Source organism: Homalodisca vitripennis, chromosome X (assembly GCF_021130785.1).
Source record: "Homalodisca vitripennis isolate AUS2020 chromosome X, UT_GWSS_2.1, whole genome shotgun sequence".
NCBI lineage: Eukaryota > Metazoa > Arthropoda > Insecta > Hemiptera > Cicadellidae > Homalodisca > Homalodisca vitripennis.
The window spans coordinates 37207972-37234101 of NC_060215.1; the positions used below are offsets into that span (position 1 = coordinate 37207972).

The window sequence follows — 26130 nt, forward strand, 5'->3', positions numbered from 1 at the left end:
GACACTTTAACATTTAAAGAGGAGTATAAGTTAACTTTTAATAATCATCAAGGCATTATAAGGACTGAGAATGCTGAAAGCAGATGAGTTCAAAGACAAGGACATAAATTTGCTTGAAGTTATTATTTATGTGAGAATGTGTTATAATAGGAAGTGGTTTATTTCCAATTGTTATTCTCAAGATTTTCTTTCAATTGAATTAATTATTAATCTGAATTAAATTTAGACCTCTTGAGTTTTTTTATTAATTGGTTTTATTATATATAAAATAAATTATATAAATAAATATATATAAATAAATAAATACTATATAAATAAATAAATATGCCTGGGTGATGCTGCTGCAGAGGCACTGATTCGTTCCAGTTACCAATAAATTACGAAGAAGCCTGTTAATAGCAAATTATTTGGGAATTTTGTGTAAGTAGGAATTATTATTGTGGGATGTGGTTTGGTGGTGCTGTTGGATTGTTTCCATCCATCTAATAGTAATATGGTGGTTAAGCGGTGCCTAAACTGTATAGAGATGTGTGTGTGTGTGTGTGCGTGTGCGTGTGTTGTGTGTGTGTGTGCGTATCATGTATGTAAGTATATGTATATACAATTTTTACAATAATGTATTTTGTACTACTTAAACAGATCTTTGGTAAATCTTTATGTTAAACTATGGTACACAATTACAATTATGATTACAATTAAGAACAGTTAAGTACAATTAAGAAAAGACTGATTGATGGACTCTTCCCCCTACACAGACCTATAGTCTATATGGGGAATTATTCATTTAAATTATGGAAGTGTATATGTTATTGTTTTGTGTGTATGAATAAAAAGATTTTGATTTTGATTAAAGTTCAGTATAATTTAACCATGTTTTATATACTGTAATGTTAAATCAACTAGTAATATTGCATTATACAGCGCTTTAAGCATTTAAAGTTATTAGAAGTCTGTTTCTTTGGTACAAATGTTGAATTAAATCATACATTATTATATGTAGCTTATGTTTATTGTATAGAGCAAGCTAAAGCTCTTTGGCAGTTATACGAAAGAGCTTCCCTCTTTTCAACTGGAGGTATATTTTAACTGACATATATGAGATAATATTTAATAATAAGATAAACCGTACTAATTTTCAGTAAATAATGAGCTTAAATTAATTGAAAATAAACTGTGATGATATAACTAATATAACCAAAGGCATTATATAACATCCACCATAAATCTAATACTATTTGGCATTATACTGTATATTGGCATCTAGTTATTCTTACTTATGTCTACCTCATAAACTAAATAATCATTGAAAGAACTGTAATTTTTTGATAATACATATTAATATTAATTATATTCAGCCCTAATAACATTATTTATGTAACTGTACATTTATTTGTAGGTTTGGTTATTTAGATCTAACAATATTTTATTATCTTGATTGGCTTTATATATATATATATATTTTTTTTTTTTTTGAAGTGACATTTTTTATTTGCAAATTTCATTTAATTATCATCATTTTTTTGTAAACTTCATATCAGTTAAAAAAGGCCCACTCCCGTCCCTCCTTTTCCGCCATTGTGTTTCTGCTGTGACGAACGCCATTTACTACTGACCTCTCGTCAGTTTTATTTGGTTGGCTGGTGAGTGCAGACCTATTGTGACTTGTATTTTATAGTTCAGTTTTAATAATTAGTGTTTAATTTTTATTAAGTGTGCGTTTTAAATTTAGTGTGCATGGAATTTGCACACAACATGGCTTTTGTGGTTTCTGACTTATGCCTGTCACAACGTTTTAGTATGTTTTGTTTACTTTAACCTAGGTTGTAGTCGTGCATTAGTTTAATTATTTACCTGAAGAAGAGATCAGAGTGGAGATCTCGAAACATTGTGTTACTGATTGTATTGTATCACTGAACGATGGCAGATGCCTGGAAAAATCCTGTTTCCTTCACATATCAGGTAAATAGGTTTTTTTTTTTATTTGTCCGACTCAGGTGTGATCCATGAAATCTTTGTCCTAGTATGTAATTTTAAATTCCCTTCTAAAATAGTTTTTTACAGTCATAAAGTGAAAGGTACAAAAACTTACAAAATCTGAGATAGGAGGATTGCCAGCACAGAATAGTTGCTCAGTGTTGGAACTACAGTTTCTGTCGATTGTTACAACAGCATATTGTAACCACTTACTGTAAGAACCATAATGCAGCCATTTTGTGTTGTTCTGGAAAAAAACATTACTTTGTAACTATTACAAAACTGATACTGAATGTAATAATGATTACCTTATAGTAATTAAAGCGTAATTATCTTATAGCTGTGTGTTATAAAGTATAATATGCTTTAGAAAGCCCACTAATAGCTTGGAATTTGGACTTGGGTTAACAATGCTGCAGACTTATCTTATATTGGTTCAAAAAATATGTAGATTTGAATCTGGGATAAATAATGTTAAGAATAATTCATGTAGTCATCTTGAAACAACAGTTTATCAAAAAGTATTCAGTTATAAAAGTGTGTTCTGGAGGCTGATTTTAATGCTCTCAAAATTAGTAATTACATAAAATTCGTCAAAATTATAAATTTTTACATTTTTGACTGAAAGTAAAGCTTTTGTGTTTGTTAAAAAAACATATAACCTGGTCATTTTGAGAGGGGTTTGAAAAAAAAACAGTTTTAATAGTACATAGGGACAATACCAATAGATGACAAACTCCCCAAAGTGAGTGATCAGCTGGAAATAAAAGTTCTTGTAATGTAAAATACAGCACAACAAAAGAAATAAATACTGTATTTTTTAATAGAAATGTTCCTACTTTTCTATACAATTCTCACCATCATTGATGCACAAAATATCTCAAACGTATTATTTTTTAAACTTATTTTCATTAAGTTACACTTTCTTTAACAGGCCAAACAGGTTCAAATTAGATTTTGCATATAATCAGATCTGTAGGGGGCATGAGGCAATAGCTTCAATTCTTTTTTTCCTGTTTCGTTATTGAATCCAATACAATAGCAATCTTAATATAATTTGAAACCGTTATTGCATTAAACTCTTGTGTCCACCATTTTTTTAAAACAAACTTCAAAATTAGCAACTCAAAATTTAATGGTATTATATTTTGTCTAAGAAAGTTGACTAATAATAACTAACCTACTGCCATGGTGGATGATGAGCTCCTACAGATTCTACTAAGTTCCTCGGGATTTAGTCTGATCAAGTGCTGACCTGGGAGGAACACGTTGAACATATTTGTTCTAAGATAGCACCAGTAGTTTAGGCTTTGAGTAATATTGACAATCAATGTTCCTTGAAAGTCCTAAGAATAGTATATTTGGCCTAATTCATCAGCAATTAGTGTACAGAATAAGAGTCTGGGACAGCTGTGCTAAACATAGATTTGAAAGAGCCGATGCAACATTAATTAATTGTGTTATGTAGTGGCCAGCTATCCTATATTCTGAGGTAACCAATCGTTCTATATCTCTTGCCTCATTGGTTCAGTCTAGCCGTGGTACTGAACTATGCCAGACCTACCACGACTACCGCTTGCATGAAGACACAGGTTGTCTTGATGACGTCCCCTGCATGTCACCTGAACTGTCCCCTAGCACTTCAACTCTACTTACTGTCTTGATACCATGGAACCAGTAACAGCAAAAGGAATGGCAGAGCTTGGTGTTGAAAACAGATTACTGAAAGAGAATATACTGCATTTCAATGAACGTTTTCATGTGCTAGACTACTTGATTGAGTCGGGTACTCATTACAATGCAGCATACAAACCAAATATTTGTGGAAAACTTAAGCGGAACAACTCATATGTGCACACTTCAATGTTAGACTACAGCGTGCAGTGTGACATGCTCACCAACAGTAGGGATCAGTAATGTGCTGAGGCAAATGATCTCTTAGCCAGCCTTAAGGTCACCATTGAGGTCCTTGAGGTGACATTGAATACTTGAAGGAGGAGGGGAAGAAATAGAGTTTGGAAGGGGTGAGACATCTGAATGGACAGTGTATTGTAATGGAAAAAATTCTGATTATAACCAATTAGAATATATGTAAGACTGACTTGGACAGACAAAAATATACACTGTCCACTGAAACCCTCTGTCATACTCAGCTCTGAAAGTGGTGATCGAAAGAAGAAAAAGATGAGAGAAAATTAAGAACACCACTGCCACTTTCCGGTGTTTTTATAGATGACAACAGCCACATCAGTGGTTTGAATAGTGATTTGCTTCTGATAATGATTTTCGAAACAAGGGTGGAAGGCATCTGCAGACCTGGGGCTAAGCTTATGTAAACAGCATCCAATAACTCACCTCCGGTCAGCTGCTACTGCATCATTGTTGTTAGCACCAATGATATCACCTCAGGTCAGCAGGATAATATATATATATATATATATATATATATATATATATATATATATATATATATATATATTGCCATTTCAATTGCTGTATCCACCCTGCCTCACAGATAAAACCTGCCAGCCAGTCATAAAATGAATCAAGAGTCTGTGCTAGTCAATAACTATACAGAAGAGTAATGCTGTAGAGATACTTCAATCACATTGTGCGAAGAGTGTGTACGAACACACATGCATGGAATGCATCTGATGTGGAATAGCAAGCACCTGCTGGCAGAAAAACTGATGGCATGTCAGCGAAGGTTGAAATCTTACGTCACCAGAACATTGGCCCAACCACCCACCACTGCCGATGAGCCATTTCCAATGTGGGCCCAGGAGTCTCTATCTGCCACCAGATGGAGCTCAATCCCACATGCCGCCCTTTGACTCTTTTGCAGAGGCAGTAAAAATGAATCCAATGGTACCACATGGTTGTCAATCAACCTTGCTCCCAAATATAACTGGATAAAAGAACTGCCCACTTTTAAATTGCATTAAAGTATGGCAAAGATAACTAAACTGCTTTCTGATCCTTTCAAAAGTTTTACCAATATTTGTTTGAGGGGAAGTTTACACTTGTTGTGGATAATAAATCATTGCAATCCATTTTTCATCCAAACAAGGTGCTGCCAGTAACAACAGCCACGCGTTTTCTTTTGCTATGCAACATTCCTAAATGAGTTCAATTATGCAGTAGTACACAGGGGGTTAGATTACCACAAGAATGTAGACTGTTTTTCTAGATCACCTTTGGTTGGCAAATATAGAAAGACCGATGAGGAAATCGTTATGAATAAGTATAGTATAAATGCTATTTCAATGAGAATAACTACCCATGAAGTTATTGTACAATTCACAGATGAAGATAAAATTCTATCATAACTAAAAAGAGAGTTGGAATCAGTAAGGTGACAAAGCACCTAGTTTAATATCCACAAGAGGGCAAATTTTTGTGGACAAAGATTCCTTTAAAGTTGAACTATGCTCGGAGATATTGTCATTGGAAAAATATCGACAGGGATATTGTGCATACACTAAAAAGTTGTGAAGCATGTTTTGCAATTAAGAATAACCCAAATAAGGTGCTTTACACATGTGGGACCAGCCAGTCGAGAACTGGCAGCGCATCCATATGGACTATGCACGTCCATACTTGGGACATCACTATGGTTCTTTTAGATTTCAAATCAAAGTGACCAGAAGTGAAAATAACAACTCTCCAATTTCCAATTCCACAATTGTAATGCTTGGTTAAATATTTTCATGCAATGGCTTGCCCGAAATACTTTTTAGTGTCAATACAATAATTGTTACTTCATTTCAGTTCAAAGCTTTTTGTGATTGCAATGGTATTAAACAAAGATTTATTGCTCCTAATCATCCTAGTACTAATAACTACTATACTATTGTTTGTAAGTGGAACATTATATTCAAATAGTAAAACAAAAATTAGCGTCTATGGAAAGTGAGAAAGAATCTCTGCAGCAGTAACTCAACTTGTTACTCTTCAGGTATCGAGCAACTCCTCTAGCTTGTAGAAAAACTCCATTAGAGCAATTCTTTGGGCGTAATGTTCGAACAAGACTCGACTTATTAAGACCTCAAAGTTCTGATAAAAACAGAGCAGATCACCTAGCTAATTCATTGAGCCTGTAATTATTCACCTCAGGTTCTTGGCTCTATGGTATTGGCGAAGACAAACTTGGCAGACTTATATTGTCGAGCTTGACCAAAGTTACGCTATAAAAAGACACATAGACAAATTGTGGGAATGTGAAGTAGAATATTAGAAAATGAACTTAGGCTCAGCTCCTACAAGGACTTATCTAACTTCTCTATACCTCCAGCCATCTATGTAAAAAAGAAAAACAACAGAAAGCAAAGAGATGTTATCACCATGTATGAATTTTGCATTACTTCAGAAATTACAGGAAAGACACCAAGTAAGAATCAAGACATCAAAGATCCACTAAATCTGGCTACTACAAACAAACCAGGCTTCACAGGTATTTAGCCAACTGAACTACACCGCTAGCAACATGTGAAACGTCCAGTCATTAAAATGGACTTGTAAAAATGATATACATTGTTTAATGGCAACGTAATGTCTAGAGTGGGAGAATTGTTGTAAATAAGTTTATTATACTATATGAAAAAGAGATGTTATGCTTAGCACATGATTTTTATAGGTGATGTGCTTATAAAGATTTAAGAATAAAGAAGTTATAGTTTGTATTTAAGCCATTCATTATATTTCTTTATTTAATATTAATAATATCGTGAATGGACACAACACTAGTCATTATAGTACTCTCAAGACATTTAGGTAATAAGTTTGTTAGTCCACAGTTATTCATTTAATAATCAACACTAACAATGCATAATATAGTAGAAAATGCTTCCTCATTGAAACAAAATTAAAAATATAGTCTATACATTAGTGATTATGCAGATATGTATTATTATTCCCCCATTACAGAAGACTCTGGGTACTTGCCTAGTTTTAATATCCAGCATTTTTGATGTTGAGTAGCCCAATTAAAAAAACATAAAGTGACTGAAGTTAATAAAATATGGATAATACCACTAAAAACTTAACTTATGGGAATTTCACTCTTGAAAAAGAAACAGATTATACTTACAGACCAACTAGTGATAACACAGTCTGTACTATCAGGAGGTAATGAAGACAAAGTCACTGCTTTCAAACTGGGGGAAAATGTGAATTGTCCTTCGATCTGCAAGTATATATACATATATAAAAATTTACATATATACAACACAATATACATACAATACAAACAGATATTACTTTACCAACAGAAAGTGAAAGTTGTCAAAATTACTTAATATGCATAATGATTTAGAAAGAAAAAAAATCAACTATATTGTCATACTTCAAAGTTAAAGATTTTAGTGTAAAACAACTATAAAAAAATGTTTAATAAAAATAATTTGGTATTTTTTTTATAAAATGTGAATTCACACTTTTAAAACACATTTCCTTTAATTCAACTGATAATAACTATATGTCAGATACAGCTGTGTAATTGTTTGCTGAAAAGCTAAACAAAGTAAACTTTAGTGCAAGAGAAATACAAAATCCATCCAATCCAGCAAAAGGAAGGGAACAATAACATGGAAAATGGGACACAAAAAGTTGAACTATCAAGGATTAATTTGTTAGTATTTAATTTGAAATTTTAGAATCAATCACATTTGTACAAATAAAGGAAATTTGAATATTACAGAGTATTACTGTAATCCAAGACATCAAAAGAGCTAAGCATTCTTTGGGTTGATGTAACTAGAACGTATGAGGACTCGCATTTATGGGATTCAGTGGCCCAGGGATTGAAAATTCAGATACCAAGAGTGTTGAAGATCCAGAAACCTGAGTAATTTAGTAGGTATATGACCTTTACACGGAATGGGTATTTTAAAAAAGGGATTACTCATCAAGCAGTTCAAAAATCGATGAACAAAGAAATCTTTTATTTAGAGACTACCCAGAGATATACAGCAGTGATTACCAACTTTTCATCTCTTCTTGACTAGGAGTACACATTTTATTTATGACCAGCCTCTTCTCTGATCGCATTAATTGTTCCAATCAGTTCTTTTTCACAGAAACAACTGTCAACAACAATTTTGAGTAATATATCCTTATAGCTGAATATCCTATGAAGTGATAGCGCAATAAAAGGCTTCTTTTAAGAATATTTTTAATTACTTAAAATAACAAAGAAAATATACAGTTTAGGAACATCCGAATTTATCTGTAAGCAAACAAGCAGATATTATCTACAATGTGGTATGAATATCTTTTTTCAAATCAAATTGAAATTTGATGTAAAGGTTTAGGCTTCTCTGGAGCTTTTTGCCTAAAATTAGTAGTCATTTTAACCTTTTTATTGCTGGCCCTATTTTATTGCACTGCCAAGATTGCTAGAGAAACCAATGGTTGCTGTGTATACATTTATAAAAAATACCGTTTTTGTAATAAATTGGAGTGGTTAAAAATGTATTTACTTATGTTTAAATGTTTTAAATTTCAAATAAAAAACAAACATGTGGTTTAATTAAAAAATAATGTGCATAACAACTTTGTATGCCTTGTGATAATTTATTTTCAGTATCATATTAAAATATAAGTAAAGTACATCATTGTAAAGTAAATCAGTTGTTTATACCATATATAAAATTTGAAAGTTCTATCTGTGCTTCTAGAAAAATCCAGATTATACAAATTGCCATAGGCATAATAAATTTAGTTAAATTTATGTTGTTTTTCTTCTTATATTTTGCAATTTCAAATATCTCTTAATCCTAAACAACCGAAATTCAAAATATTTCATCATTTTGACATAGTTAATAGAAACCACTAATAATGGTAGACATTCAATATATTGGATGTCAGCAGTTAAAGAGTCAATCATAAAATTGGTGTATGAATATTAATAATTTTACAAGTAACGTTTTATGTAAAATGATAAAAAACATGGCATTTTCTGTAATGAGTGCACAGCATCAAAGACTTTTTCACAAGTAGCTACTACATTAATAGGTGTGTGTGGGTGATCAGTCCATTGTAGAGTTAACTACAGGTAGTTTCAAGCTGTTGAAACTGTTGCAATATGGTATGTTTATTTCATTTACTGTTATTTTCTCCAAGTTGTTGTCAGTTGCATGTAATAGTAAAAAGGAACTAATAGTTTTAAACTTTGTCTTCTCTAAGTTAAATCTAAGCCCGTGTTATTAGTTCATTTTATAATTTCTCATCATCATTTGAATAGATGGAATAACTTTAGACTGAGCATAGAGTTGAAGGTCATCAGCATATGAGTGAAACTTACTAAATGTCAGATTAGAGCTTCATATAAAACAAATAATATAAGATAAGGATTATAATAATTATAAGGTTCAAATATAGATCCCTTTGGCACACCGCAAACTTCAGATTTCCAGTTTGACACAATATTCTAACCACAGTAAAGGATATCATCCAAGAAGTACCTGATTCAGAACACCCTATATGACTTAATTTTGTTAAAAAAGGGCATAGTCGACTGAATAACAATCTTTGAAAAATCAAACTATATAAAACAGTATACTAGCTTTGATCCATGGCAAACTGAATATCACCAGTTATCGTTTGTAGTATGTCTCTGTACTGAGACAAAGAGAAACCAGACTGATATATGTTGTCGATATTGTAAACTTTAGATACTCAACTGAGTATCACAAACATAATTACTTATCAAAGTGATAATCCTTACCAAAGTGATTGAAATATTATCAGCTTAATACAGAATACAGAATGCTTTATTCATGATCATCAAGAACAGAATAGTTGTCAATCAATAATAAAAATAATAAGTTATGAAACATAACATTGAAAGGAAAGAACAAAAATTAACAACAAAAACATTACAAGTCAGGAGTTGAGAATGTCATAAAACTCATCAAGACTGTAGATAGAGTTCTTCACCAGCCACTTGTGTAGTCTTCTTTTTAGAGTTTTAGAGTTTTAGCGTTGCCGGTCTTGATGGCATCAGGAAGGGAGTTCAGAAGCTTGGTTCCAGCAAATGATGGTTTTTTGGTGAAGAGCGTTGTTCTATGAGCTGGTAGACGGTGAGCTTGAGCCTGTCTAGTGTAGTAGTTGTGCACCTCACTGTTTCTCGGGAAGTTTTTGCTTGGAAGCATATATGATGACTTCGATGATGTAAATTGAAGTCACAGTGAGAATGTCGAGTTCAGTAAAAGATTCTCTGCAGCTGTCTCAGGAAGAGAGGTCGGCCATGATTCTTATGGCCCGCTTCTGCAAGATTAGTACCCTCTGGAGATTACCATTTGAAGAACTCCCCCAAAGGATGATTCCATACCGAAGATGGCTCTCAAAGAGAGAGTGGTAGGCTATTTTTAGAGCAGATGTTGTGCATCTTATGCTGGATTTGAGTCTATTTGGTGAATAGCTCTAAGTCTAAGTGTTTCTATTTATAATTCAGACTCGAATTGAAATTTTGTAATTGATTCTGGAGAGCTATTTTTGTTTTGACAGTAAAAACTAAGAAAATAAATATTCAGTTAGTTTAAAGGAACGCTGAATGAGGACTAGAAAGGTCATTTGAAGACTGTTTCATGTAGGCAAAAATATGTTTTTATGTTTTTGAACTCTGCTTAATCTTGTTATTGGGGCCAGTAATACTGGTCTATGGTAACCAAATCACCAGCTCTTTTTATTCTTTGATTTACAAAGTATCTTTAATCAGTTAGTGAAAAGATGTCATAAATGATTAAAGAAACAGGCCTTTATTTATTAATTTTTACCTCAAGAGCTTGTCTATTTTACAACTAGAAAGTTATATAATTTGCCAATTACTTAAATGACAGAGGGCTGATGGTTTGCACTTTAATGAAATAGTATTTGAGGAACATCTGCTAAGAAAAGCTGTTATATATTTTTGTTTAAAAGACTTTGAGCAATAAATATTTCCTAGGGTTGGGGGTTTTTTACAAAATAACATAGTTTATAAAGTCATGATTGAGATGACTGGATCTGAAAGTGACTCTTCCTGGATACCACAAGAAGGTCTTTCTTATTTTTACTAAGAGCGTCAGTGCGGTACTGAATAAAATTGTACATTCATGCATAATCAGTTTAAAAAAGCTTAAATAAAAACAAATAAAAATATTCATTCAGGAGTGACATATTTGCATTGGTTTCTTATACCAAGCTTTAAAGCTGGGGCAAGCCAAGAGACAAAACTCGGCAGAAAGGCTTATATGTATTGAAATTGTGGTGGTTAAAAAAAAACAACTAATAATGAAATATTTAATTATTGGGTGAGAATTTCCTTTCTTTTTGCTTTACATATGTAAGTACTAATAGGTATTAAAGAAATCTTTAGAAGTATTATCACACATTAGTTCTGGTGTAAATCTGGTATTATTCAATACCCGCTTGGTTAATTTATTTATCACAACGTGCAGTTAAGTTTAGATATTTCTGCTACAACTGGAACTTGATTCAGAGATAACCCTTAGGGTGCCTGTGCTTGAAATAAGTGTAGGAACAGTAATATACTTGTTAGTTCATGTTATTTATCACAGCATAAACACACAGGTATAAGGTCATACCCTCATGTTTATTAACAGTAATGCACATTAACTTACTTGTTTTCCTTGTAATTCACTTTACTTAGTAAAGTAAATAAGGAGGAAATTTAATGTACAGAGACCAAATCTTCTATGTACATAGAATAATTGTATTTTTTTATATTAACACAAAACCTCAGTATCAACATCGACTTTAAGTTATTTTTGTACTTTAAAAGGGGTTCCATATTTTGTTGTGTGCATAGTAAAAAGTTTATAGCTTCAACTGTACAAAACACTTACCTCTAGGACTGCGAGATCGTGATAAAATGTGGTGGTGTTGAACCCTGGGTCTATGTTGTAGTAAGAGCTGACATTATGGTAGAAGCTGGGATCGGAGGGCAGAAACTGTGCTGAGCCTGCCACCACAGACAAAGGCGAGTAGTCCTTTACTGTCTTTCTAGAACAAATATTGAAATCTAAATTTCTGAAATTATAAAAATTATTTCAGCTAATATACAAACTTGGCTATAAATTACGGGAATTCATTAGAATTAAGTATCTAAAGAAAAGAGTAATGTAAATTAAATAAAAAATACACCAACAATGTATATCTTGAGATAATAAAAAATATAAATAAAAAATTACAAACATTGCTATCTCTTATGACTAAAATTAAATTTTAGGATCACAACACTAAAAAAAACTTGAGAAAAAACTCAATAACCATTACACATTTTAAGTTAAGCATATATACTCCATATTGTAATTAATTAGTTAAAGAGCTGGTAGAGGATAAGAGTGAGTTTAAAAATACTTCTTGCCTTCGGAATACCTAACTTATCTTTTAAACGTTTCTAGCCACTGTCAAATTTTTGAATTTTGTCTTTGTTTTGAGTTTCTAATTTTGAAATAAAAACAATTTTTTTATCCTGTGGTATCAGGAGGATGTTCATGCAGATATTATGCTGCTCTACTTACATATGTTTTGATTTCACTTACAAAACAGAAATTTTAAATTCTGTTAAAATAATTTTAACAGATATATAATCTTTATAATCGTTAATCATTATATATGTATATATATATATATATATATATATATATATATATAAAATCTTTGAAATTTGGGTTTCCAATGAAATGTTGTGATAGCATATAAACTACAAATTATTAATTTAAAAATGTGTAAAAAATAAAACAAACAATTTTTTAAAGTTCCAGAAAATTTGGATTTTTATTGTAAAACCAATAAAAATTAGTTGTTTTGTACAGTTTTATCTGTAGTATTTTGTAAAATAAAACAGTTTGCATCTGGAATATTTTTACAAAAAAGTTGTTTGTAAAGAAAAACATGTTTATTTTTGTTAAGCCCAATTTTTATTTCTTTTGATTTTTACATTTGTTTTGTGAAAAGAAACCATGTTTACTGTTATAGAATTTATTTATGTACAAGTTAAAAAAAACATACATTTTTACCAAAAAATATGTAAGTTAAGGCAAAAATATCAAATAGTATACAACAGCCAAAAAGAGTCTAGTATTTTTCGTTAATCCCTGGGTAAATTTCGACGGTATTCCTCAGACACATTGTGACAAGAAAAATTGGGGTCTGGTACATAAAGGGTTAAAAGTGATTTAGGTTCGAGGGTGACTATTACTTCCCAGACAATTGTTATAAATTTTAAACTGACTATTTAAGCAAAGGGTGTTTTGGACTTTTAAAGGAACAATTTAACATTTTTATGAACAAGTTTAAAATTTTATATTCCAAATAACTTGATTTCATAAAAGACAGATTAGCAATTGACACAATTGAAATTTATCAGTGAAGATATTAGAGAACTGGAGAGAGGTGAATATCGTCTCAGTGTGTTTTTATTTCTCGATATTCTCCATTCATGCAGTGCGTTTCTAACTTAAGCTCTTGCAGTATATACAACCATTGCCCTATCAGTTTTTGACTAATACCTTAAATATTTACATGGAGTAATTTAGTTCTGAGTGTAAATCTGAGAGCCATGACAGAAGATGTGAGGAGTGGTATGGCATCAATATGCACTCTATTGTGAATATATTAGGTGACTCACCAGTGATAAAAAATCTACTAATTAGTAATTCTTTTATGCAGTGTGTCAATTAAGTCTGGAACCAGTCTCCCAGCTGAGGAATGATGACAGATAATGCAGATGTGGTGGGAAGGGTTGATTCAACATGAATGTTGAGTTTAACTCTAGCTCATCTACCTCTTAGTGCAGCGTCTGAAATCTGACGCTGTCAGAGACTTGACTCCCAGAAACTGGAGTTATATTCATCTGATGAGAAAAAAAGAATCGGCAACGAAGAAATTCAAATGAAATCATTAAATCTTTTCGACGTCTGGGACGCCTATATACTACAATTTTAAAAAGGTCTGTGGTTGCATCAGATTCCAGATGCTGTACTAAGAGGAAGGTGAACTGGAGCTAAACTCAACATTTAGCTTACATATAATAATATCATCGCATCAAGGAATATCCCTCAGAGGAAGCTTGATAATCTTAATGCAAGCATAGTTCGAGTTATAAATCAAATTAAAGGGAGAACACAACACCACAGATCGGACCTCAAATGTTAACCCTAGCTCTTGGACGTATATAAATGGGACTTAGGGGGCTCGAGCTACCCCCGAAGTTTTCAAAAACAAACATTAACAAATTGTACCCAGTAGTTTGTTTTAAGCTAGAAGACATTAATAAGTTCTTAAAGCTTAATAATCTCCTAAGGAGATTCTCAATCCCTGTTTTTGAATGATATTTTATATTTCCTAAAGCACCCTGTGTGTCAGCCCCCTCCAAATTAATGTTTCTACATACACCCCACCCTAGCCAAAATGGCAGCAGTTAATTCTTTTAATTTATTTAAATAAATGTATGTTACATTACAACATAAAAAAAAGATTTACGCCTTAGAAATAGTGACTTGATATCTTCAGAATCTTTGGTCTTTTGCTAGTTACTAAAGCAAAGACACTACAATATAACAATGACGTAGATACAAACTACTGAATCAACAGTGTTCTAAAACTGCAAGAATGGTTTTGGGTATTCTTATAAAATTGATTTCAACCCCAGCAGCTTATATCTGTGCTACTGATATCAGTAGTTGCCCTTTAGCTTTCCATAATGGTTATATGTCTGGTTTCACTTATACGAGTTTTAAAGTTTTTATTACGCATTTTATTTTCACAATGTTGCTTAGTGAACGGAAAAGAGAGCAATTCTTCTAATGATGAGTGCTTGTGGATGAAACTTAAGATCGAATGAAGAGGGTTTTCAATACGTTTCCTGGCAGGAATACAATCTCAAAGTTAAGAGCAGTGAAAACAGTTGCAAGTTTTTTTAAAGAGAGGAAGAAATAAAAAAACTTAAGCTGTCGCCATTTTGGCTAGGTTGAACCTTTTGAGGTCGGGTTTGTGGCATTGTGTTTTAATATCGTAGCCCTTCATTTTGATGTACAACTCAACCTATACTTGCATTTAAGATTTTTAGGACTTCCTCTGAGGATAGTCCCCCTGTGTGATGAAAACCATAAAGTCACATGAATGTTTGAATTGTTTAGTATAATATTAATAAACTAAAGAAGTATATTCTTATCTGTAATAACTTGACAGCTGGGAGTTCCAGAATTATTTGAAACCCGTATATCAACAATATTAATAAAATAAAAATTATTTATTACTTTCAACAATATCTACCTGGTAGGAATAAACAAGGTTGATGGTCATGTCGTTTTCAGAGACATAGATCAATTTATTAATGAAAAAGTTGTTTTTATTATAATAGTTAACCAGTTTTCCAAGAAGGTTGGTTTGTATTTAACTTAATATTCTGGAACTATTCCAACAGGAACATTATTATTGTGATTAAGTTAAGTTTGAATGATTGACACAATTGTCAAGTACAGCCTCTGTGAGAAGATATTGCGGAAATAAGTGTAAAATTATGGAAAACTAAGTGTACATCAATAACACGAGAAGGAATTTGAGATAATTAAAATTGATAGATGTTTGTATAGTTTGTATCTGTTAGAAAGTTAGTATATTTTACAAGAGAAATCTCAAGTGTTCAGAAGGTGATGAACTAAGCTGTAACACCCGTGCTGTGTCAGAGAAATCCAAAGAAATGGGAATATTGACAGTCACTAACATCTATCTGCTGGAAGTGATGTACCTGGAATCCTCAAGACAACTGCAGCACCACATGGACACTCACACCTACCAAACCAGGAATGCCACAGACTTTGCTCTGCCGATTCACCACAGTAGTCGCTTTCAATCAAAGCCTTCATATGCTGGAGCCAAGTTTTTCAACATCCTTCCTGACACAATCAAGAGAGCTGATCCAATTATCTTTAAGAAAAAACTTCAAGCTTGGTTATTCCAACGACCATTCTACACTATAAGTGAATTTCTGGACTGCCTGAATTTTACTATGTAAAGCAAGTTCTGGACTGAAATTACTATTACAAATGTATTGTAATGAATTAAGTGACACCATTTTCAATCTTGAAGATTGTAAAATAAAGATATTCTCTTTCTCTCTCTATCTCTCTCTATCTCTCTCTCGAACAATTTTATAAACTCCCTCATAAGTTAAAAGAAACAACAGGAAATTTAACAATGATTCTTTTTTACTTTATATATGCATTTGAGATTCAAGCTTATTTTTAAATTTTCAGTGGCGGATTTACTAATGCAAACTAGAAAATTAAATCAAATTGTAATTCCCAACTAGTTTTAACACTTTTTTAGCATTTGTGTTAAAACTAGTAGGTATGTGTCAAAATGCTACCTGACACAAATTTTGAAAATATTATTGGGAATCTTTGTAAAAGAAAGCAAGAAAAGTTAATGAATAATAACTTATTTATTGTTTGTTTTGCTATGCGGAAATGATATTCACATGGTTTGATTCTTCATAAGTATTGAATTTTCCCTTCAATAAAAATTCAAAAAACATACTGTTCATCAGAATTTGAACTTTATTACTTTTTGGTAGGACAATTTTCACAAAACTTACAAACACGGTTTTATAGGAAAGCCAAAAATTTTTCAGGCCTAGGATCCCGAGAAAGTGAAATCCACTACTGTGACTAGTCCAAAGTAAAGTGATACAGGTTCACTTACAGAAACAGATTCAGACAGCTAGCAGACGTGAGTACTTGGTAACTGCTGACTATGATGGCACTACACTGGGGGTAGACAGTGTGGTCGTTGGTGTAGATGAGTAGAGCCTGGTACAAACATGACTTTGATTAGACAAGTGCCAAAGTAAGAATATAGAGAACCATGCAAAGCCAGATATTATATATATATATATATATATATATATATATATATATATATATATATCTGTATATAATATTAATAATACAAGATACAAAACTAGCAATATGATATATTAATGCTGCAACTCAAATTATTGATAATAGTAAACAAGTAACTGATAGTTTTAGTCCTAGAATTAATTTTGTAGTGTTAGATTGTAATGTTTTATAAAGTAAATTTAAGTGGAAAGAATTAGTATAAGAGATGATCTGAAGTGTGTGCCTATCTTGATTTCTTCTCAAAGTGAAGATTTTTATGGGTTTTTTAACAAGGTAATTAAGGAGATAATATATGAAATGTTGCATCCATTAACATTTTTATTTAACATGATGATTGGAAAAGGCACTTTTTCTAAGGTTATAAAAATTACTAAAACCATCTCAGTTAAAAAAATTGTGATAGGTATTGTCCCCCAAGCTATCACCCCATATTGTTAGTGTCAATCTTTGGCAAAATTCTTGACTACTATGTAAATGAACAACTACATGTATTTTTTGACATAAGTCAGTACCTATGAAAGAAATCAACTTGAGTTTCTTCCAGGACTAAATATGATTAAGGCTGTTGAAATAGTTATTAAAAATGTGCTTTTAAATTTTGAAATAAAGAATTACATGTGCAGCATTAGTTGATTTACTTACAGCATTTCATACAACGTACCTTAATTTTTAAAGATCTTATCATGTTATGGTGTGACGTGATATGAATATTTAAATCTTACATAAATAATAGAAAACGAGCAGTAATGCAAAGCAATGATGTCTGATTTAAAAACTGTTCATATTGACGCACCACAAGGATCAGTACTGGGACTCTTTCTCTTTATAATAGTCATAAATGATTCATCTTTTAATATGCCATGTACATCTATTTTATGTGCTGATGATACCACTGTTTTTAAATGATGTTGACGATTTATAAAATTTAAAACGACCAAAATGAATCCATGTTAAAAACTCTGGAATGATACAAAGTCAAGTTAGTTGTTTATTGTTCAAGTTTTATACTGTAAACAATAAACAAATTAAAAGATTAATATTTTTCCCTGATACATTTAAATATAGAAAATGTAAAATTACTTGGTATTCAGCTGAATAATAAGCTTAATTAAGGAACCTGTGTTGACCAGGTGTATCAGAAACTAGCAAGAGTTACATACTTGGTGCCTGGGCCTGAACATTGTGTAAACATAGGTGTGTTAATCTCAGTCTACCATGTGATTTTCACTCTCATCTTTCATATGGTGGGCTATAACTCTTTGGGGAAATAGCAGTAAAGCAGTGAAAGATTTTATCTGGCAAAAAAAGTGTAATGGACAATATACAATATTTCATGTAACAAAGAGTTGTGTCTTGAAGTTTTTTGTGAATTGCAAATTATGATGTTACCTTGTTTATACATTTATAAATGTTTGTTAGTTGTTAACCTTTCTAACTAAATACTCTTTAAGGCAGAACACTCGTAATCATAGTACAAGGAGTAACAAATTTATAAACTTGCTATCAGTATGATTGCAAAAAACAAAACAAAAACCATCTGTATGAAAATTAAATTGTTTAATAAACTACCCAAAATAGCTAAAACAGTGACTGTAGATAAATTTTAATCCAGTATAAATAACTGGTTGAAATTAAAGGCTTTTTATTGAGTAAAGGAATACATTACCTGTAATATAATTTAATAAGTTTGTAGCAATTTAATGTCGCTCTTTAAATTTAATTAGAGTGTTGTATTTATTTATTAGTATCTTTTAATTTTCTGTTTGTTTAAATATTGTTTAATTTTAACATTGTGTCACTTATTTTAATATAAGTTAACTATTAATACACCGATTACGGTATAGTTATCTAGGCTGTAAGGAGTTTTTGATTACAATTTGTTTGTTAATTGATAAAATATTATAATGTTCTTATTCTAAGTTTTCTTTCATGTACAGTGCACCATTGTAAAAAAAATGTGTGTAATGACAATTAGGCATATCTAGTATGTCCAAATGGGGAGGGGGATTTCCACTACAAATTGCTTGTATCTCCCAGTCAAGCAGGGTACAGGAGCATTTTCCGGAATATATAACATGCTAATAATATTAAAAATTGTAAGTTCGATAGTCATCTGACAGCATATTATTCTTATTTTATGCTTAACACAAACAGCTATAACTTAAGCGAAAACTTATGGAGACTACCTGATAACACAAACCAATTTCAAGAAAATGATGAACTTCCAGGATATATTATTAGCCTGGAAACTTCCAGGCTTCCAGGATACATATCAATTACTTGAAAATAAGGATGTGTACTTAAATAATATGTGTTTTACATTTAAGTGTTTTTTCATTTCAAACCATGCCATCCCTGATAAAACATCGAGATATATTAGAGTGAATAGCGGAGACTCGGGAAAATGTCTATATCTTAATAACTACAAGACACCTTTCATCTAGAATTTATACATTCTAAAATGGTGACTTCCAGGATACATATCAATTACTTGAAAATAAGGGCGTGTACTTAAATAATATGTGTTTTACATTTAAGTGTTTTTTTTCATTTCAAACATGCCATCCCTGATAAAACATATTGGGATATAAATCGAGATATATTTTTATATGCAATATATTTATTGTATGTATAACTACAAAAACTGTGAGACATGAAATTCATAGTTTTGTGTTTATTTTACAGCCACTGAGAGGTTGACATCCATGTCGTGCTTACGCACAGACACGCAACAATCTGATAATGGGGTAGATCAAAAATATATTTTTCTACTAGTGAGGAAGACAAAGAAAATATTTGTAATACTCTTCTTAATTAAGAGCTTAATGCATCCAGAGATTCAAATAACTAGATTTTGTAAAAGTAAAATTGAATTAAATACATTAAAAAATTAAGCAATGAGCTGCAGACGCTTGGCGATAGACAAATATAGACGTAGAAAATATGAACTTCAAATTAAATATTATTTATAAGGCACGATATTTTGTTACGTTTGTTATCTAATTTTTTGTTTCATACACAAAGTGTGACAAAAATATGTTATAGCGACCGATAAATAACTATCACAATAATTAAGGAACATGCACAAATATAAATAAAAAAAATAAATCTATTTTTTTTGTTGGCGATTTTAATATTATCCTACTAGTTATAACAAAGACACTGATGTCATATTAGAAATAATGATTTTTTGTTACATTTATAGGCAAACTAATACAGGTATCAACCTGAGATCTGCCATGGAGACACAGTATAGACATCTTTCACATGACAAATTAGGTTTTTATTTTGAAGTTTCTTATAGGCAAGTACACTGAACTTAAAAAAAATTGAAACTGATACTTTTTAGTAAGAAAACTATTGAACAATTTGCGACATGAAGATTGGAATGGTATTTTCAAGGAAAGAGATGTTGAAAGATAGTTAATTAATTTTGTATAAACACTTTTAGATGCTATTAAAACTTAGTGTTCCCTTTAATTCTCTAAACAATATCAGTTTATAAGAAGCCAGTTTTTTATTCGTAAAATTAAAAATAAAATACAAGAACTTCTGCTTATATTTTACAGATCAATGGCCCACCAGAATTAAATAGTTATTATAAATTATTATAAGTTATTAAGAAACGATATTTGAATATAAAACTTATTGATAGAGTGAAATTTGACTTGATTTTTGCCGGTAGTAGTAACCCTCTGAGCGAATTGGATCTCATCGGGATTATTACGCACAATCTCCAACAAATTTCTGTCGTTGGATATAAGAACTATCGAAAACTCTGCTACATTAAAATATAAATCCTTTTATTTCAGTAAACAAGACAGTCTTACCACTGTTCAATAAAAATCTTTTCCATTTTTGTTATATTTAATTCAGTTTTACTTCCACAAAATCCAGTTATTTGAATCTCTGGATGCATTAAGCTCTATTAAAAAGAGTATTACAACCATTTTCTTTGTCCTTCTTACTAGTCAAAAAATATATTTTTGAGCTATCCCCTTACTTGACTGTTGTTTTTTCAATTATCAAACATTCAGGATGTTTCCCCAACTGATTTGAAGACTAATAAAGCTATCCTAATCATAAAAAATGTAATTTTAACCTTGACAGTTAGCGGCCAATATCTATAGTTCAAAATCTTTTTGATATTTGAGAAAACAGTACATTTCTACATAATCTAAAATCTATTGTAAGTTACTGTACTAAAGTACATTACTTAAGTTCACTATTGTACTGTACCGTTTTCTTGAAAAATAAACAATATGTTCATCTTAATTTGGGTCCCATCATAATATCTCCACAATTTCCATAGATTTTTTATTTGTTCGAAAAGCAGTCACAGGATGAGAACTATCAAGTCAAATGAGAACAATTTACTCTCATCTTTTACTTAATTAGGACTTTTGAACTTGTCAACCATGAGATTCTCAGGTTTGCTTAAGTTGAAATATTTCAGTCTAGGCAGATATATGGTTTAGTTTTCTGGATATTTTATTTTCTTCAGAATGTTAATTGAATGTTTCGTGTGGATTTGCTGGTTGTCTGCGGTGGAGGGGGGATGAGTGGAAGGGGTCTCAGACAGCAAGAGTTCCAGAGAATAGTTTCCGTCAGATAGTATCTTAACACTCCCCTCTGTCTTTTTAAATTTATAATTGAATTAATTTTATTTTGAATAAAAACAAATTGTGTAAAATTCCAGAACATTAACAAAAATTCAATTCTTTACTTTGGTCCTAAATAATTTAACTCTTCAAAATTAGGACAATATCTGGTCGGAAAGGAATTTTACTATTTGCATGAAGTTCTTGGGTTTATTTTAATATAAGCTTGACATTTACTTTCTAATAATATTTAATTATTATTATACATTAATATTTATTCATGGAACTGAAGTCAACAAAACATGTTCTAGTGTGTAAAATAAAACATTTAAAAAAAGAAGTCGGATAGACTACTGTTTAAACACCACGATATTTCTCTACTTTGGTTGTGGATTTTTAATTTTTGTGAACATCTGATTAAAGTGTTATAAAATAAATTAAATTTGTCATTGCATAACTTCCGATATATCAAAGGTTCGCCGTCAAAGGGTTGAAAGTTCATTATTTTATTTTTATAGGTAAGTCAACTCTAAAACTAACTTTGATAATCATCTAATTTTGTATATGTCATAGAAATTTTTTGTTGAAACAATACCGAGAAGCCTAACAGTAGCAGCGAATGAAATTTAATCAATAAAAAAAATTAAATATTTGAAAATAGTTAAATCAGTAGACAAGGTTTTGCACTTTTAATATTTTGTTACTACTTCCAGGGCCGTATTTTGGCAGGTCTCGGAAAATATTTTAGGCCGGGCCCCGTCATGTGCCGCCACAGCACCCCCGTCACCCCAAAGACGTGTGGTGGGGCTCGACCAGGCCCCTGAGAGCTCGGGCTCCGGTAAAATTGTCCGAAAAAACCGGTCTGAGTACGGCCCTGACTACTACCACTATCAGTATTCATTGAACACAAGTCACTAATACATGGCTAACGCCAACAACAAAGGCGATGAGTACTAATACATGGCTAACGCCAACAACGAAGGCGATGAGTAGTGTGTTAAAATTATCACAAGTTATGAAAACTGTAAAAATATCAAAACAAATAAAAACTAAACTGAACTATGATACATGGTTCGACTACAAGAATACTTTAATTTTACGTAAATTAAAAATATAGTTTGAACCTCTCACTGGCTCTGACTCATTTACCACTTGTGCTGCTTACAACATATTTTGCTCTCGAGATTGAGATAAATTATACTGAAAACACTTCAACACACAGTTTATTAAAGTTAGATTCGTTATTTTTCAAGCAGTAACTGTGAAAATGCCTGTTGACGCGTTCTTCTAAATGTGCATTTTAAGACTGGTTTATAATTTCATTTTTAAATCTTTAGTGGATTTTTTAAAACTAATGTGGCCGATCACAATATATGAGGTATTTGGAGTAGAGCGTGTAACAATCACATATTGTAGTTACACACACACACACACACACACACACACACACACACACACACACACACACACACACACACACACACACACACACACACACACACACACACACACACACACACACACACACACACACACACACACACACACACACACACACACACACACACACACACACACACACACACACACACACACACACACACACACACACACACACACACACACACACACACACACACACACACACACACACACACACACACACACACACACACACACACTCACGCACGCACGCACGCACGCACGCACGCACGCACGCACGCACGCACGCACGCACGCACGCACGCACGCACGCACGCACGCACGCACGCACGCACGCACGCACGCACGCACGCACGCACGCACGCACGCACGCACGCACGCACGCACGCACGCACGCACGCACGCACGCACGCACGCACGCACGCACGCACGCACGCACGCACGCACGCACGCACGCACGCACGCACGCACGCACGCACGCACGCACGCACGCACGCACGCACGCACGCACGCACGCACGCACGCACGCGCGCGCGCACACACACACACACACACACACACACACACACACACACACACACATACACATATTCCATATTTAATTCATTCAGAGCAGTTTAAAAAAAGCTACAATTATGTGCTGTATTCCTTTATTTATTATTACATCTCAAGTACACAAGTATAATAATAAACAAACAAAAGAATAAACACCTGATAACAAACTCCCTAAAATTTAAACAACAGTTTTGACATTCAAACAAATTTTGAATAGTTGTTGATTTTTAAATAAAAGTAATTGAACTTGACATAATTTTGAATTTAGGTACATTTATTAGATCAGAATCTAAGGATTCAAGTGGAAAACAATAATTTAGCGAATGTCAAGTCCATAGGGTTGTTTAGATTTTAATATGAGTTTATGTGCTAATTCACAATACTGTAGATTCTTAGCGGATCAAATCAAATCAAATCAAATCAAATCGTTTAATTGCAGTTGACAATATACATTGCATAGCAAACGTCAATTTTTCATGTCTAAATTTTTTTCCATTCATCCCACAACAAGGCCACATTTAAACTTACAACATTCAAACATTCACTCCCCATTCATTCCATGCCAATTACGCCCACTTTCGGCGCTGGAGTCAGTTTCCTCATCGCGTGGTCTCCCAGTTGAATGCCAGAAACTCATCAACACTGTAGAAAGCGTTTGACGCCAGGCAGAGTTTGATACGAGTTTTTAACACCTTGGGCGTTGAGGCATTTTTAATTTTGTTTGGCAATCTGTTTATAAAATGAACACCTGCCTGCGAAGGCAAATGTTCATAAACCACCGTTCTGTGCATTCCCGAACGGTAGTTATCTCTCTGCCTCTTGTCTCATATTCATGTATGTCTCGTCCTCTGGTTAAGGCACATTTAGACAAACAATATAAGGTTGTTTCTAAGATGTAGAGACATGGCAAAGTTAACAGTTGCAAATTTTTAAACGCTGTCCTGCACGACTCTCTGAAGTTTAAATTAGCGATAATGCGAATTGCTTTTTTTTGTAATTTGAAAACTCTCATAAAATGGTTGTTTGCACAGGCTCCCCACAAAACGATTCCATACGAAAGGTGGGGATAAATTAGCCCGTAGTACGCCGTAATCAGTACCTGACTTGGGCAGTATTTTGCCAAAGATCTTAAGACATAAACTCCTGAGGATAATTTGGCACAAACATAATCAATGTGATTTTTCCATGTCAACCCTCGATCAAGGTGTATTCCAAGGAACTTTGAAGAATAGACTTCTTCCAATAATGTATCTGCAACCATAACAGCAGGACCTCTTTCAATATCTATAGAGCGCATTGAAAAGTTTAGGAAATTTGATTTTGATGAGTTTATTTGAAGATTGAGGCTATTGAAATGTTGGACACAATTGTTAAGGTCAACAAAGGTCTGTATTTCTAAATTTTGTTTTGTACCTCCTCTAAAACAGAGAGTCGTGTCATCTGCGTACTGCACAAGCTTTCCATGCAGTAGTGATGATTCAATGTCATTAACATATATCAGGAAAAGAATTGGACTGAGTATTGATCCCTGGGGAACTCCATATCTCAGTGCAGTAGGTTTTGAAATTTGATTCGAAATTTGGACGACCTGTGTTCTATGGTTTAGGAATGAACTAATCCATAAAAGTGGCACGCCTCGAATGCCGTGGGATTCTAATTTGTCAAGCAGTGTTTTGTGGTCAACACAGTCAAATGCTTTTGAAAGGTCAATAAATACACTTAATGTGTGATTATGACCTTCAATTCCCTCTACAACCATATCGACAAGATTCACTATAGCGTCAATTGTCGACTTTCCCTTTCTGAAACCAAATTGGTCGTCTGAAAGTTGGTTGTGTTTGTTTAAAAAAATTTAGCATTCTTGACAAAAAAAGTTTTTCGAATATTTTGCTCAATACAGGCAAAATAGAGACAGGCCGATAGTTATTTACTGAATTGGGGTTATCTTTCTTATGAATTGGATGCACTTTTGCCAATTTTAGGAGAGAGGGAAAGACTCCTGTTAGAAACGATAGATTAACTAATTTGGTCAGTGGCTTCACTATATGCTTTGAGCATTTTTTTATGAGCCACATTGACATAAAATTAATGTCATTGGCCGGTTATGGCCAAATTAATGGATAAGAATGGCCGGTTATCGTTTTTCAATAAATCACAAATATGAAAAAAGCAAGTAGTCTACACGATACACACTATTCTCAAGAACAAAAGCCATAAGCAAAATTAAATCTTGTGAAAATAGCTCACGAAATGATTTGAAATTATCTGTACACATATATTATTTTGAATAATCCGTACACACTCAACATACCTGATAAGGGAACTGGGAGGAATTGGTGGTAGTGGTTCCTCCAGACAGAGTGAGTGGTCTTGAGGGGATGACATAATTCAAAACTGAAAATAGATCAACATATTAACGTACATATGCATTTCACCATAGAACTTGCATTCACACTAAGTTGACTTTATTTTTTAAGTGTTTTAGTACATTCCGCTGGCCTAGTTTTGTACAGAGTTGGTTATGCTATAATTTCTTATGTTCGCTTACTTTTACCATTATCTATGTGCACTATTTTAATCGTTTACCTCATTTTTCGACTATAATTGATATTTTACCTTCATTTTGCCATTAAAACTGTTCTATA

General features: G+C 32.5%; 1 protein-coding gene across 2 annotated transcripts in view; it reads right to left on the bottom strand.

The window, feature by feature from the left end:
* LOC124368917 (mucin-2-like) overlaps window positions 1–26130 on the bottom strand; it is a 58914-nt gene that overhangs the window by 4763 nt on the left and 28021 nt on the right. Inside the window, exons 2-6 of one of the 2 annotated variants that reach the window (XM_046826463.1) lie at window positions 25797–25879; window positions 16687–16793; window positions 11823–11979; window positions 7064–7159; window positions 2090–2221 (exon numbers count right to left, since the gene is read on the bottom strand). In XM_046826463.1, coding sequence (XP_046682419.1) covers window positions 2090–2221; window positions 7064–7159; window positions 11823–11979; window positions 16687–16793; window positions 25797–25879 — 575 coding nt within the window. Of the gene's footprint in view, window positions 1–2089; window positions 2222–7063; window positions 7160–11822; window positions 12007–16686; window positions 16794–25796; window positions 25880–26130 lie in introns of both variants that reach the window. The other variant, XM_046826462.1, reaches the window with a different exon arrangement.